The sequence below is a fragment of the Lepidochelys olivacea genome (assembly GCF_965140295.1).
Source record: "Lepidochelys olivacea isolate rLepOli2 genome assembly, chromosome: 1".
Classification (NCBI taxonomy): Eukaryota; Metazoa; Chordata; order Testudines; family Cheloniidae; genus Lepidochelys; species Lepidochelys olivacea.
Window position 1 is genome coordinate 329,960,178 of NC_140411.1, and position 16,676 is coordinate 329,976,853.

The window sequence follows — 16,676 nt, forward strand, 5'->3', positions numbered from 1 at the left end:
CAGCAACAGCATGATGAAGCAATTCCCATAGACTGGCATAGGAATAAATTCCTATAAAAATGGACTCTAGAAAGTGAGAACTTTGGGGTCTGATTCTGCAAACCAACTTCCAGGAGCATCAGATGTGCCTCTGACAAGGCCCTGTTCCCTCCTTGTGTCCAGGCCACCTGGCCAGTGGCTTGGCATGAGCAACTGTAAGGCTGGTAACTATGATAACAACCTTGCAGAACCTGTGTGTGTATGAATGAATGTGTGAATAAATATGAAATTGAATGGAATGTTATAGTTATAACTAACTGCTTACTATGATTCTTTCTGTATTCACAATAAATGTGGCATTTTGCCTTATCCCCTTTAAGAAGATCCTGCTGGGTTTTATTTTATTGAACACCTCTGTGCACCCCCAGGGGTATGGTACCCCTGGTTGAGAACCACTGCACAAGCATACTGTGCACTAACTGGCCAGGGTGGACACTACTAGCATTCACTAAAAGTTCCCGTGTGTGTGTTAAAGTAATCCTGTTTCAAACAGGACTACAGTACATTAACATGCACTAGGGAACTTTTAGTGCACATCAGCTGGGTCCTCACAGGCCAGTTAGTGCGCAATATATTAGTGTGCATTAGAATTTACATCCCTCTGGTGTGGACTAATGCATTGCGTGGACAAGCCATAAGTATATGAAAAAGACTCAACAACCAGATGGAGGGTAGACAAGGTAAGAATGAGATGAAGATTAGCTGATCAGAATCAAGTTGCAGTACATAAACATTCCTCAGCATTTACCTACTTTACATCAGACAACTTGAATTATAAATATAACAATCCCCAAAAGCAAAGACTTCACTTTTTGCTTACACTTTTTCCTGCTGCATGAATATCTGCATTTCCATGAAGAGTTCCCAGACAGATCACTTTGCCTCCTTTAGTTCGTACATGGATTTTATGACTCTGAAAAATAATTATACGTATGTATCAAAATAGTTTAGTTTCAGATTCTGTTTATCTTTGTTCTTTCAAACACCACTGTTCAAATCACTCTTGATCTGCAAACCTCAGCAATTCCACTTATTGAGCTTCTTCTGGAAAACTGCCAAGTGCCCTAAGTAATTTTGAAGTAAACATCTTTCCACTATGACTAAAAACAAATTCATTTTTTCTTATGATTGAAGATATACACAAATGGATCACTCTGCCCAGCTCTCTTCTTCTGAAAGCAACTATTTTGGAGCCAAATGGTCACACTAACTTAAATGTGGAAATAATACATGGCAACATGATTTCTCTTTTTTAAAACAAAAAATACCATTTTAATGCCAATAATTTTGCAATATTTTGTGGTTCATGTCCCTTGAAAGCCTGTAATGTGAGGTTTCCAATAATACCAAGCTTGTGCTAAAATGTTATGTTGTACAGATATCAAGCATGAGAAAGTCACTTGGTAATTTTCATTGATAGAAGTTGGGTAATTTTTGCCCCAAGTCCTAAAATCTACCACTACCAAGTTTTACCAATTTCACTTTCTATTGGTAAATACTAGCCAGGAGAGTGAGACCAGTAAAATGCTCAGCATATTAGGGTCGGAGGCGGCTGAGGGTCTAAAGCTTGAGAACAAATAAGTCTTCAGCAAAAGTGGGTGTAAATATCATTCATACTTGTGACCCTCTTTTCTCTCACCCCTTCCTCAGAAATTGATATGATCACTCTACTTACTCAGCAGCTTTAAGGACACACAGCTTCTCCCGAGATGGAAGTGTCACTATGTAATATCTTACTCGGGCATGTGAAAGACCCACCAAGACTTCTTACCCTCCTCTCTACAAATCATGCATTTTTGGCTCCCCACCTGATTAGAAATCATATTCACAAGGTAGCTTTATATGTTAACTGTTGATGAAACGCATACTAAAGGCATGCGAAGGAAAGTAAAGATGTTTGGCTAACAAATTCAGGCTATTATGCCATGCTTATTTCATTATTTAGAGTAGAACCAATGGATGGTTGAATGAATGAATCACCTGCAGAAAATATGAAAAAAGCATTGAGTTCTGAATACACAAAGGTAATATTTAAAAGAGGATGGGCTTTGGGGTTTGTTTGCATTGCATCCTGGGACCTAGATGAAGTAGGACTTTAGCTTGGACATGCAGATTATTATATAGGGAGTATATCCTGCAGTTTTTACTCAGATCAAACTCTCCTGCATTTTAGCCAGATATAAAACAATTGTGAACCCTGCCACAACGGATGAAGGACTATTTGCAGAACCTAGTGAGAAACTGACAGGAAGACCTGTGGGAAACTGACGAGTATAGATGGCTTCCTTAGCACATATTGGGCTATAACCTATATTAATAAACCATACCCCAGGAGGTGAGATTCTATTTTAAAATTCTTGTTCAATTAGTCTGCAGGGTAACCTGAGGTATGGCTGTGCACTTGATGAGAGGGGTAAGCAACCTCTGTATAATCTCACTGTATCTGAGCATCGCATCACACACTGAGTGTTACTGTACTCCAAAAAAAATTCATAAGTCTAATCTTTCCTGATTTGAGCCCTATTTCTCAATGCAGGAAGGACTCTGCTGACCAAAGAAATACTGGGGGAAGAAGAAATCAAAATAGCCGTTATTTCTTGCTGAATGTAGAATGAGCTCTAAAGACATTATATATTTCAGATGTGACAGCACTGAGCAGCAACTCATCTTCTGAAGAAGATTAAAAAGAACAATGCATAACTTGCTGAGACCTATAACTATGAATCTGAGAACTAGTGACTGTGAAAATCTGCCTTCGCTGGTGTTCTTGAATACACACACAATCATTTCCTCTAATAGACCACCCTATCAATGGTTTGGAATGACTGCATAATATTTTGTTCTCATCTAGTGGGAAGGGGCCTCCTTCCTCCCTGAACTGGAATGCTAAACTGTATTATACTACAAAAAGAAAAGGAGGACTTGTGGCACCTTAGAGATTAACAAATTTATTTGAGCACATCCGATGAAGTGAGCTGTAGCTCACGAAAGCTTATGCTCAAATAAATGTGTTAGTCTCTAAGGTGCCACAAGTACTCCTTTTCTTTTTGTGAATACAGACCAACACGGCTGCTACTCTGAAACCTGTATTATACTGTTTAGCTACTAGGTGACATTTTGTGTAAAATATCTTTTTTAAACAAACCGCAACCATACCTCACAAAGCATTAAAGGATCTTATGATGAACATATCTGGTGTGTATAAACAAGCTCTGTAACTAGTCCATTTCTAGAACAGGAACATGACACTCCACGATCACAATGGTGTGTAGATAGCATGTGACCACCGAAGTGAGACAGAAGATTTCTATAATGCACAGTCAAGTACTTCCCGATTCCATCCAGTAGAGGGCAATAGAACATGGATACAAAGTCCCACGTATGTCAAGGGAACACTATGCAGGAATACGGCTCAGACTCTGCAGATCATTTTGAAGGGCTGCAGTCTTAGAATGCAATTTAAACTTCAGTTACTTGTAGACTATGCACTTCTAAGTAGTTAAGATCGCTTTATCACTCTTCTAATCATCTTTCTTCCAACTACTATAATAGGACATTTTCTAAATCAGCAGCATAAATACAGTAGACTTATATAACTTTGTAAGTTTTTTCTAATTGCCAGAATACTACTTTAAAAAATTGGCTAAAAGCTAAATTTGTGTTTTGACTAAGTAATGAGATGTTGTAATTTTACTAGGATCATAAGCCCCGATCCTGCATACACTTACATGAATAATTTTACTCACATGAGTAGCCCCATGGACTTTAGTGTCTGCATGAGTGTGCCCATGTTGACACATAGTAGTGCAAGAGTAAATGCAACTAGTGCTACGTTTTTTTTTAAAAAGGAAAGTCATAAAAATGTCCAGTGACATTTCATTCTAGTAAATGTTTGAATCCAGTCCTTGGATTCCTTCTTATGTTCTTACTAAATTAACTACACCAAAAAAAACCCCCCAAAAAACAAAAAAACCCAAAACATTCCAGGTCAAGTTCTCTCCCCTACTGTGGCCCATCTGTGCTACGGTGGTATGAAGGAGCCAGATCTCCCCAGTTGAAGGTTCTTCCAGTGAGGCCCAAGCACAGGGTGCATTCCAGAAGCACGTCCAGAGGGGAGGGATCCCGTGTTATACTCCAGTGATTGTCATCTTGCCCCCAGGGAGGTATGGCAAGGGGAATTCAGTCAGCTGGTACAGATTAGAGAAATCCCAAGGCTACTCTAAACTATGATGGAGAGTCGACGGCACCTTACTCTTCCCGTCGGGAGTTGAGTACAGGTGTTGATTGGAGAGCAATCTACTGTCATTTTGACGGGTCAGAGTGTGGATTCAGGCTATAGTGTAGACCTGCCCTCAAGCTTAGCTCCCAGACCTGACAGCTCTAGGAATCACCAACCAGAAACAAGGACTCTCTATTGAGTCTAATCAGCTCTGTCATTAGCACTCTTTGAGCAGCATCCATATCATCAAGTAGGAACATCTGTCCCGACCCATTTTCTTCTTCACTGGGATTTGACATCCCTACCCTCTGCTTAGCGAGTGAGGTTCAGTTTAGGGGAAACCCTCAATCATGCTAAGAACATGCTAAGAACAGTTCTGCTACCCTTTACTTGTACAATAAGGATTACAAGATTTCATTACCCCTACATTCAAATACTTGAGTAATTTGTAATCCAAGACCAGCCAAAATTGATCATTCTGGCAAAGCAGCTCCATCATGCTGCGCACTTAGGCAGACTAGGCACGTCTACGCAAACATGGTTTGCTCCTAAAGTCTTTTCCCCCATTGCATCACTAGATATCAAGGGGAGCGCTCATTCAGATCCTGTTTCATATATTATTTAGTGCTTTATAGTTTTCCTATATTCTAGTAAACTGAAATGTTTGTTTTAGACATATACTGCCTCTCACACTTAGGAGAAGCTCCCTGTAAACTTACGCAAAATTAACTCATTATCCTTCTTTAAAACTCTTCTTTTCCATGATGCCTACAAAAATCTTCACAATTGTTAGGCTGCTGGCATGCTGAGACCACTGCCCATCACGCTGACCAATACTGTTGTGTTGTTTCCAAGTAGTTCCCTCTCTGTCTGTCTGTACCCATCTGTTGTCTCTTGTCTTATAGTTAGATTATAAGCTCTTTGGGGCAGGAGCCTTCTCTTTTTTCTGTGTTTGTATAGCACCAAGCACAATTGGGTTCTGGTCCAGTACTGATAGTGCAGAATCTGGAGGGAAAATGGTACACAGCTTTTAAAAAGCTTGGTCAGTGTAGGACCCGATCCCGTTTGAAGTTAATGACAAATCTCCCATTAAGGGCCTGACTGTCTACCACTGAAATTAAAGTAACTCTCTCTTTTTTGCATTTTTGGCTACCAAAAATAGGTAGAAGTGAATGTGTCTGAAAACACATTCTGGGACCAATTCTCCCTTGAATTACATTAATTTTTATACTATTTTATACTATGAATTATACTATTCAATTGATTTAAGTGAAATTAATCCTGATTTACAGCAGAGTTGGACCCACTATGAGTCCAAAAGCGTACTGTGCAGAGAAGTCTGAAATCTTTGGGGTAAAAAGGGGTCATGTCAACACAATGTATGGTATTTATCGGTAATATTAATGTCAGCAATTTAGCTGGAAAGTTATATACAAATCTATGGCTGAAAACTTATCCAGAGGGCATGTGTGTGATAGTGATTAATTGAATTAACTTGAGAAGTCAAGAGAAATATAATGATCTCAACAACAAAAACTAAGGATCCAAAAGAAAACTCTCCTTGTTACTAATTTAAACAAAAACATCATAGGCTGATCGTGGGAGGGACCAAGCTCCTCCTGGAAGATGCTGCACACCCTTAACTCACAACCGGGTTTAGCCTTCACTCACTGAAGTCAAGGCCAATTTTGACATTGACTTTTGGGAGAACAGATTTTGGCCTACTGGCTTGAATTGTTGTTGAGGGCGCTCAGCACTTCATTGTCTCAAGCAATCTGTGATTATTAACTTGCATATTGTAATCAGTGCACTAAAAAACAATGAAATCAGCTATTGTATCATCTGCAAGTGTTCTTGCATGTGCACTGCATACCATGTCTTCAAGACTAGATTCTGGCCTTATAATACTGTATTCCATAATAAACAGTTGCCTTTAAAATAATGAGTATAGAGGAAGAAGAGCTCTTTGTACCTTTATTGACTGTAAAATGCTAGTCCCCTTCTCAGTTTCTACTCTGCAGCTATCACAGTCTATTTTCTGAATCTTCACACAGCCAGTTCCTGATGTCTTGATATCCAAATCTAGAATAGTGAAAGCAAAAATGGGGCTCTCTTAGTGCTAAAGAGAAACAAATAACAGTTCTAAAACACTGTAATATCTGGTCTCAATCTACAATAATTACACGTAGAAGAAAAACAGAGCAGTCACTGAAAATACTCTACAACCACATCTTCCAAAGCTCGGTCACTTTCTGTTTCACTGTTAGCCCAGAGTTATTTTACATGATTTTCCTTGATAAACTGATAATATTGCAAGCCTAAATACCCTCCAACTTCTGAGATTGTTAAAAGAGGCAGTATAGCCAATACAGGATTATAGCCTCCTGGGGAAGAGGGAATAATCCACAGAGTATGCCTCCATCTGAAATTTTCAATCATCTCAAAATATGCCATTCCTATGATCTCAAAAGTACACTTCAAATTTCAGATAACAAATATTGTCTATATATACAGTGTGTGTACGTGCGGCAGAAGGGGCACAGGGAAATCAGTACATTGACTAACGTATCTGCAGAGTAAGTATAGGGAGAAGGTATTAGCCTATGAAAAAGATGTTTGCATATTGTTTAACAGGCATTTATGGTACTTATTTCAGTAGTGTGAGTGCCTCAAACATTTATGAATTTAGGCACATAACAGCCCTTGGGCCTAGCTGAAATTTGGGGTTCATCTCTGGTGCAAAGCAGTTAAGGAGTAATATGGCTATTGGCCCAAGCCTGGTTAGCAACTACCACATTTGGTGGTAGTACCATAGGCACGGACACTAGAGGTGCGGGCGGGGGGGGGGGTGCTGCAGCACCCACCAGGTTTTACATGGGGCTCCGCTCCTGGCCCCGCACACTGGGTCCTGGCCCCATGCCCGGGGGTCCTGGCCACTGGCCCCACGGCTCCTTTTCTGGCCCCCCATGCAGCCACTGGCCCCACGCCTCCGCTTCTGGCCCTGCACACAGCTACTCACCCTGTGCCTGAGGGTCCTGGCCACTGGACCCGCGCCTCTGCTTCTGGCCCTGCATGCAGCTACCACACCCCCTCACCCCCCTGCTGTGACCACAGCCTTGGCCCCCTTAGCCCTGTCCGGGTCCCCCCTTCCCGGAGACACGGCCCTGCTCCCGGCCCCAGCTCTGGGGGAGGGGGCGCGGACAGGGGGTAAGGGATCTGGCTTTCAGCACCACCACTATTAAACATATTCCAGCAAGACTGGGCAGTACAGCTGAGCTGTCTGTAGGATTTGTACTCACAGCACTGTCTGGATTCAGAGGGAGTTTCTCACTGCTAAGGGATGACATAGGAATTGTCCTGGAAAAGAAGAGGCCTCTCCTGGCATTCCTGTCTCTATGACTGCAAACACTGTTGTCTTCCAGTTTTTGTAACCGGTGAGATGGGACACCCAAAAGAACACAAGCTAGTAGAGCTCATGACTCTGACTCCATTGGAGGTTGTGTTGGAGGGTTGGCTGCATGTACCACATCTGGTGCGAAAAATCCGTGAACTGCAAGTGTGCACAGCCAACTATCAGTAGTATCGCCAGTTCAGCTAGAAAACAACATCAACCCCTGCTGATGTGTTGCCAACTCTCATAATGCCTGGTGTTTTTCTTACCGCTTCAGCTGCTGGAATCAAAAGATGGCATGTATATCTCCGTTTTCATTCAAATAAAAATGTACATTTCTAGCCCCTATGGTTGCACAGAAAAGTTTGAAAATAAGAAGTTTCAGTGTACCCTAAAGCCTCTCTTCCAACCCTAATCTTCTATGATTCTGTGATTCCATGAAACCAACAGGAAAAGAAAAGGAACCCTTTAAAAAAAGTTTCATGATTTTGTGGAGAACATGACTCATGGTTTTTGAGTGCCTGAGGTTGGCACTATTGCAACAGCACTGTCAGTCTTACAAGAAGGGAGGTCAGGAGAGGCCTGAACCCAGGGAGACACAGGTGCATGTCTCACTGTGCGGGAGAACAGGGATTGGACACACAGCGCACATACCCACACCTCAACTACAACAGAAAACTACATCTGAACCAGCTACACCTCACATACCAAACTTCATAGGTGTCTTCACAACAACAGCGGCCTTGCTGTCCACGTGGTCGGAGACAATCGTCATCTCCTTCAGCGCCTCGTCGTACTTCACCTGCAGGCGATCCAGGTCCACACCCTGGGGCAGGCTGCTGTCCACCCCGCTGACAGTGACCAGCGCTCTGTCCGCGGCCGGGTAGCGGAGCGGGTCCAGGGGGCGCACGGTAACGTGGCAGGGCAGCCGCACCTTCAGCTGGCCGAACGGGCTGACAATCAGCGTCCACTCCTTGAGGGGCTTATTGCCCCTCTTCTTGCCCGCCTCGGGGCCCGCCGGGCTCCCGCAGCCGCTGCAGGGGCCCGTCACGAACAGGGCAGAGCGCGACCAGCTGCCGCCCCTCGCCCCTCGCCCGGGGCCGCCGCTGCTCAACAGCCCTCGCGGGACACCTGCCACCCTCACCCCCAGGTGCCACCAGCCCGGGCAGGGGGGCCGCATATTGCCCAGCTTTGATGCCGGCGATGGCGCCCTTCTCCGCGCGGGGTGCGGCTTATGGGAACGGGGCACCGCGGGCGGGGGTGGGGTCTGCCCCCCACCGGGCACCGCAGGGACGGGCTATGGGGCCCGCCCTGGCCGAGGGCCGGGGCGCACAGCTCATAGGAGGGGACCCCACCCGCAGCTCCCGCACATAACTCGCAGCGGGCGGAGGGGGTGGCGAACAGGTCCCCGGCCAGGGTCTAGGCTGGCAGCTCCCCACCTCCCTTTAGCCGATGTGGCTGCTGGGACTTGTAGTTCGGAGCCACAGCAACTTCATAGAGAAAGGAAGAAGGATGAACTACAAATCCCAGCGGGCTACATCACAACCCCTCAGCGCCCCTTAATTCTCTGTCCACGAACCACGGGTTTCCGTGTTCTGCTCCTATTGGACAGAGGGGGAGACGTTGTCACCAATCAGAAGTGAGGGAGAAAGAAGGTAGCGAGGCTGTGCGGCGGGTGGGGGAGGCGGGAGGGGGCTGTGTCTCCATGGCGACCCGAGACGCTCTGGGGGTGGTGAACACGCGGCTCGAGGCTGCCGGGCAGCTGCTAGGGGGAACAAAACGCCCCGGAGGAGGAACCTGACTGGGTAGGAAACATCAGGCAAGAGGAGCCCCGGGTGGCACAGACGCCTCAGCCCAGCGGCTGGGCCCGCGAGGGGGAGAGACGCTGGCTAAAAAGAAGCGGGGGCTGGGCTGCGGGAGCCGTGAGGTATTTGCGGGAGGGGATCGCACTGCGTGGGGCACGCGTGGAGAGGTGCACTGTGCAAGGGGGCGCACGCCCTGGCAGTGTGGCGAGATGCATGGGGTGGGCACCATGGGTAGCTCGGTGAGGGTACGAATTTCCTGGGGGGCGCACCGGGGGTGGTGTTACAGGCCAACATACATGATGTAACCCTGACAGACCCCAGTCGTCGGCAGGCGGGATCGAACCTGCAGCTTAAAGCATGAGCCGCAAGTTAAGTGGCTGGGAGCAGACTCATTTTATCTCTTTCTTTAAGTGATCTCGGTACCAGTAGATGGGGCAGAACAGCACACCCCGAAGGTGTGTGGATTACAGTGACAACTAGTGGTCAGAGCAGGAGTCTGTCCTAGATGCCGCAGCGAAATCAGGGGGCAGAGCTGGAGTTGTGGTAGGGAGATAAACCATTACTCAGCCAGGAGCAGAGGCACCTCTGACTTCTATTTTCGGGGGTTAAGGGGCTTAATACTATTAATAATAGGTATAGGTGTAACTTCTGGATTTACCCATTGTTAGTGATACTTAAATTCGTAGGCGATCCCTCGAGATCGAGGATGATCTCTTTCACAACTTCAGAGGGGTAGCCGTGTTAGTCTGGATCTGTAAAAGCAGCAAAGAGTCCTGTGGCACCTTATAGACTAACAGATGCATCCGACGAAGTGGGTATTCACCCACGAAAGCTCATGCTCCAATACGTCTGTTAGTCGATAAGGTGCCATAGGACTCTTTGCCTCTTTCACAGGTTTTATTTTTCATGGGTCCTTTGGTGATTGAGGAGTCTGATTCTTGAGCCACAGGCTCGTTGGCAGACATTGCAGGTGGTGTTGGAAGACAGGGTTGGGCCACGATTGCTGCGTAACAGTTGTCTTTCCTTTCTTTTCTGGCATTTTTCTGCGACCAGGGCAGGGTGATTTTCCTCAAAAGTGGACATTCCCTCTCTGACAAATCTTCGCCAATTATCCCTGTCCTTGGCTGCTGTCTCCCAGTGTTTGGTGTTGATGCCACATCTCTTGCTGTTTATCCTGAGGGTGTCTTTAAAACATTTCTTTTGGCCTCCCCATTTCCTTTCATGAGTTGGGCATACAGCAGTTGTTTTGGTAAGCGTACATCAGGCATGCGCATACAGTGCTTGCTCCACCTCAGCTGGTGCTGGATAATCAGGGCCTCAACACTGAAGATGTTGGCCTCTGTGAGGACACCGACATTACTGCAATGATCCTCCCACTTTATGTTGAGTATCTTCCAAAGAAAGTGCTGGTGTTCCAGGTTTTTCAGGTGTTTTGTGTAGGTCACCCAAGTCTCACAGTCATAGAGGAGAGTTGGGATTACCACTGCTTTATAAACAAATTCTAATATGTGTTCTAATGTTGTAATTGTTGAACACCTGGCGAGACAGTCTGCCAAAGGCAAGGCTGGTGCAGCGAATTCTGTGCTGAATCTCGACGTCTATGTCTGCCCTCTTTGAGAGATGGCTGCCAAAATAAGCAAAGTATTCTACATTTTCCAATTCTTCTTTGTCGATATAGATCTTCCTTGCTGGGTCTGATGATTGACTGGGGACTGGCTGGTGGAGAATTTTTGTTTGGCCATTGTTCAGAGTTAGCCCTAGGCTTTTGTAAGCTTCAGAGAAGCAATTAAGGGCTGTTTGAAGATCCTCCTTTGAGTGTGCAACTACAGCACAGTCATCTGCGTACTGGAGTTCAGTTATTTTTGCCAATATTACTTTAGTTCTGGCATGGAGATAAGAAAGGTTGAAGAGGTTGCTGTGAATCCAGCGTTGGATGCCAGTGCCCTGTGGTAGACGATCTTGGGTTAATGTTTTCATAGCTGCTAAGAAAATGGAGAAAAGGGGGGGTGCCAGTACACAACCTTGTTTTACGCCAGTTTGGATGACAAAGGGCTCAGAGGTAGAGCCGCTGCACAGGATGGAGACAGTCATCTGGTCATGGAGGAGGCTTACAGTGGTGATAAATTTGCCAAACTTTGACATGATTTTCCATAGAGCCTCATGGTTCACAGAGTCGAAGACTTTGGTCAGATTGATAAAGGCCGTATACAGCTCCTGGTGTTGTTCTTGACATTTTTCCTGCCTCTCTGCGAAAATCATGTCGGTTGTGCCTCGTGATGGTCTGAAGCAACACTGGGACTCTGGAAGTACTTCGTCTGCAAGAGGGAGCAGGCAACTCAGTAAGATTCTAGAAAGAATCTTCACAGCGATGGAGAGGAGGGCAATGCCTCCATAGTTGGTGCAGTCAGCCCTGTCTCCCTTTTTGAAAATGGTGATGATGTTAGCATTACGTAAATCAGCAGGGATTTCTTCAGTGCGCCAGATTTTGAGGAGCAGAAAGTGAAGCTTGTTAGTCAGTGTTTCTCCCCCCACTTTCAGTATTTCAGCTGGTATGCCATCAGGACCTGGTGCTTTATTGTTCTTCATTGTTCTTCAAAATTTCTCGATACTTTAAATGACTGCTTCTTGGAGCAGCTGGTATAGGAACCCACAAGGGGAGAGGCAGCTCTCGATTTAGTCCTGAGTGGAGTGCAGGATCTGATCCAAAAGGTAACTATAGCAGGACCGATTGGAAATAGTGACCATAATATAATAACATTTAACACTCCTGTGGTGGAAAGAACACCTCAATGGCCCAACACTGTGGCATTTAATTTCAGAAAGGGGAACTATGCAAAAATGAGGAGGTTAGTTAAACAGAAATTAAAAGGTACAGTGACTAGAGTGAAATCCCAGCAAGCTGCATGGACACTTTTCAAAGACACCATGATAGAGTCTCAACTTAAATGTTTACCCCAAATTAAAAAACTCAGTAAAAGAACTAAAAAAGAGCCACCGTGGCTTAACAACCATGTAAAAGAAGCAGTGAGAGATAAAAAGGCATCTTTTAAAAAGTGGAAGTCAAATCCTAGTGAGGTAAATAGAAAGGAGCATAAACACTGCCAAATTAAGTGTAAAAATGTAATAAGAAAAGCCAAAAAGGAGCTGAAGAACAGCTAGCCAAAAACTCAAAAGGTAATAACAAAATGTTTTTTAAGTACACCAGAAGCAGGAAGACTGTGAAACAACCAGTGGGGCCCCTGGACGATCAAGATACAAAAGGAACACTTAAAGACGATAAAGTCATTGCAAAGAAACAAAATGAATTCTTCGCTTCAGTCTTCATGGCTGAGGATGTTAGGGAGATTCCCCAACCTGAGCCGTCTTTTGTAGGTGACAGTTCTGAGGAATTGTCACAGACTGAAGTGTCAGTAGAGGAGGTTTTGGAATTAATTGAGAAACTTAACAGTAACAAGTCACCAGGACCAGATGGCATTCACCCAAGAGTTCTGAAAGAACTCAAATGTGAAATTGCGGAACTGTTAACTATAGTTTGTAACCTGTCCTTTAAATCAGCTTCTGTACCCAGTGACTGGAGGATAGCTAATGTAACACCAATATTTAAAAAGGGCTCTAGAGGTGATCCTGCCAATTACAGACCAGTAAGTTGAATGTCAGTACTAGGCAAATTAGTTGAAACAATAGTAAAGAATAAAATTGTCAGACACATAGAAGAACATAAATTGTTGGGCAAAAGTCAACGTGGTTTTTGTAAAGGGAAATCATGTCTTACTAATCTATTAGAGTTCTTTGAAGGGGTTAACAAACATGTGGACAAGGGGGATCCAGTGGACATAGTGTACTTAGATTTTCAGAAAGCCTTTGACAAGGTCCCTCACCAAAGACTCTTATGTAAATTAAGTTGTCATGGGATAAGAGGGAAGATCCTTTCATGGATTGAGAACTGGTTAAAAGACAGGGAACAAAAGGTAGGAATAAATGGTCAGTTTCAGAATGGAGAGAGATAAATAGTGGTGTCCCCCAGGGGTCTGTACTGGGACCAGTACCATTCAACATATTCATAAATGATCTGGAAAAAGGGGTAAACAGTGAGGTTGCAAAATTTGCAGGTGATACAAAACTATGCAAGACAGTTAAGTCGAAAGCAGACTGTGAAGAGTTACAAAGTGATCTCACCAAACTGGGTGAATGGTAAATTTTCAGAATGGAGAGGGGTAACCAGTGGTGAACTGGAGCCAGTTCGCACCGGTTCGCTAGAACCGGTTGTTAAACTTAGAAGCCCTTTTAGAACCAACTCCATGGGGGCTCCAGGGCTGGAGCGCCCAAGGGGAAAATTTGGTGGGTGCAGAGCACCCACCGGCAGCTCCCCGCCCCACCCCCAGCTCACCTCCACTCCACCATCACCTCCTCCCCTGAACGCGCTGCCCCATTCTGCTTCTCCGCCCCCCAATCAGCTGTTCAGTGCGGGAAGCTGGGACAGGCTGAGAAGCAGGCCGTGGTTTCCCGCTCAGGCCCAGGGAGGCGGAGGTGAGCTGGGGCGGGAGGGGAGGGGGCGCGAGGAGGGCCGTCCGCAACGCAGCAGGTAACCTGGGGGGGGGGGGTCACGCAGGGGAACCGCTCCCTGCCCCAGCTCACCTCCGCCTCCCTGGACCTGAGCGGGAAGCCACCGCCTGCTTCTCAGCCCTCCCCGGCTTCCTGCCAAACAGCCGATTCACGGGAAGCCAGGGCAGGTAGAGAAGCAGAGCAGGGTGGTGCATTCAGGGGAGGAGGCAGAGCAGAGGTGAGGTGAGGTGAGCTGGGGCCGGGCGCAGGGCGGGGAGCTGCCAGTGGGTGCTCTGCACCCACCAAATTTTCCCCGTGGGTGCTCCAGCCCTGGAGCACCCAGGGAGTCAGCGCCTAAGGCGCCACTTTTGATGTGATCTGTGGGGGAACGGCTGCTCCCCCTGCTCCCCCCAGCTACACTCCCCTGCCCCTAGGAGCCAGAGGGACCTGCCGGATGCTTCCTGGGAGCTGCCCCAGGTAAGCACCTCCGGGACTCCCCACCTCGCCCCCCAGCAGGTGCCTCTGGCTCTTAGGGGTGGGATGGGCACGGTTCTGGGGGCAGTCAGGGGATGGGGGTGGATGGGGCAGGGGTCCTGGGGGGGGCGTCAAGGAACGTGGGGGGGTTAGATGTGGCAGGAGTCCCACGGGGTAGGGGTGGGCAATGACCCCCTCGTGGGGTTAGGAGGGAACCCGTTGTTAAGATTTTGGCACTGGGGGTAACTAGTGGTGTTCCCCAAGGGTCAGTCCTAGGACCAATCCTATTCAACTTATTCATAAGTGATCTGGAGAAAGGGGTAAACAGTGAGGTGGCAAAGTTTGCAGATGACACTAAACTGCTCCAGATAGTTAAGGCCACAGCAGACTGAAGAACTTCAAAAAGATCTCAAAAAACTAAGTGATTGGGCAATAAAATGGCAAATGAAATTTAATGTGGATAAATGTAAAGAAATGCACAATGGAAAAAATAACCTCAACTATACATACAATGTGATGGGGGCTAATTTAGCTACAACTAACTAATCAGGAAAAAGATCTTGGAGTCATCGTGGATAGTTCTCTGAAGACATCCACGCAGTGTGCAGCAGCAGTCAAAACAGGATGTTAGGAATTATTAAAAAAGGGATAGAGAGTAAGACTGAGAATAACTTATTGCCCTTATATAAATCCATGGTATGCCCACATCTTGAATACTGCGTACAGATGAGGTTAAGTCCATTAATGGCTATTAGCCAGGATGGGTAAGGAATGGTGTGCCTAGCCTCTGTTTGTCAGAGGGTGGAGATGCATGGCAGGAGAGAGATCACTTGATCATTACCTGTTAGGTTCACTTCCTCTGGGGCACCTGGCATTGGCCACTGTCAGTAGACAGGATACTGGGCTTGATGGACCTTTGGTCTGACCCAGTATGGCCATTCTTATGTTAATTTGTTTAATTGCTTTGCAGACCTCCTCAGGTGTTGGGAGGTTGGCAAGAGTTTCCATGATTGGGTGTTGAGGGATGGAGTCAATGGTGTCATCAGTCACAGTCGATTCTCGATTTAGAAGCTTTTGGTAGTGTTCCTTCCAGCACTTTTTGATTGATTCATTATCTTTAAGATGAGTACTACCATCTTCGGATATCAGAGGTATGAGGCCACATGAGCTTGATCTGTACAGGGTCTTTGTCTCACAAAAAAAGCTCTGCAGATCATGTCTGTCAGCAAATGTTTGGATTTCTTTTGCTTTGTCTTCCTACCATTTGTTTTTTGATTTCTTGAATCCTTCTTTGAACTTCAGCTTTGAACTGATGGAAAAAGCTTTGCTTCTGACTGGATAGTGGTTGGTTTTGCCAGTCACAGAAAGCTTCTTTTCTGGTCCAAAAGGGCTATAATCTCAGTGTTGTTGTCAAACCAGTCCTGATGGTGGCGGGTAGCAAGGCCAATGGATTCCTTGCAAACCTCATGGATGGTCTGTTTTAGGGCTTCCCAGTCTTCTTTGACACTTATGTTGTCATTTCCAGGTGTGCATATGGCCGGTTTTTCACTGAGAACTGTTTGGAAATTCTCTTGGTGTACTGAGGATTGAAGTCTTTAGATGTTGTATTGCCATCTGTGTGATTTGGATTGCTTTCTATGTTTCAGGCCTTGCCAATCAGCTCCTTCCCCTCCCTCCCAGCACCTCCTGCCTATCACAATCAGCTGTTCAGTGGCATGCAGGATGCGCTTGGGGGAGGGGGAAGAGCGAGGGCAGGAAGAGGCAGGGGGAGGGGCAGGAAGCGGCGGGGTTGGGAAGAGGTGGGCTCGGGGCTTGGGGGAAGGGATGGAGTGGGGGCGGGGCCTGGGCCTTGGCGCCTCTGCTTACTCATACTGGTGAGTAGTTAGTTACTTGCATGAGTAGTCCCATTTAAATCCACTGGATTGCTTGCATGGTAACTGCTTATCATTATGAGTAAATGGTTCCACCATCTGGCTCTGTGTTCTCAATTTATGCAAATATAATTTAACTTGAATGCATAATTGTTAAACAAGCTTAAGTTAGTAAAAGAGGACATCTCTTTAGTGTGCTACTTCAGTACTAAAAATTTACAATGTGGTATTACTCTGGCAAAGAATCTGTGTTCCTACTACTATGAGACAACAAGTGCAGGTGACTGGCAGTTGTTAATAATTCAATAAAATGTGCTTCTCAGCATACATGTTTC

The 16,676-nt window shown here is 45.8% G+C and overlaps 2 protein-coding genes across 7 annotated transcripts in view; one reads left to right on the forward strand and one right to left on the reverse strand.

Annotated features, from left to right (window-relative positions):
• The window catches only part of FAM185A (family with sequence similarity 185 member A), a 77,789-nt gene extending 68,708 nt beyond the window's left edge, over positions 1–9,081 (reverse strand). The window contains exons 1-3 of one of the 2 annotated variants that reach the window (XM_084638821.1): positions 8,358–9,081; positions 6,231–6,340; positions 860–952 (exon numbers count right to left, since the gene is read on the reverse strand). In XM_084638821.1, the coding sequence (XP_084494947.1) occupies positions 860–952; positions 6,231–6,340; positions 8,358–8,829 (675 nt within the window). In that variant the 5' untranslated portion in view covers positions 8,830–9,081. The remainder of the gene's footprint in view (positions 1–859; positions 953–6,230; positions 6,341–8,357) is intronic. The other variant, XM_084638820.1, reaches the window with a different exon arrangement.
• A 285-nt stretch (positions 9,082–9,366) lies between these two features.
• CCDC146 (coiled-coil domain containing 146) overlaps positions 9,367–16,676 on the forward strand; it is a 124,685-nt gene continuing 117,375 nt past the window's right edge. For 4 of the 5 annotated variants that reach the window (XM_084642027.1, XM_084642029.1, XM_084642031.1 and 1 more), the window contains exon 1: positions 9,367–9,454. The gene's annotated coding sequence lies outside the window, so the exon portion shown is untranslated. Of the gene's footprint in view, positions 9,577–16,676 lie in introns of all 5 variants that reach the window. The other variant, XM_084642028.1, reaches the window with a different exon arrangement.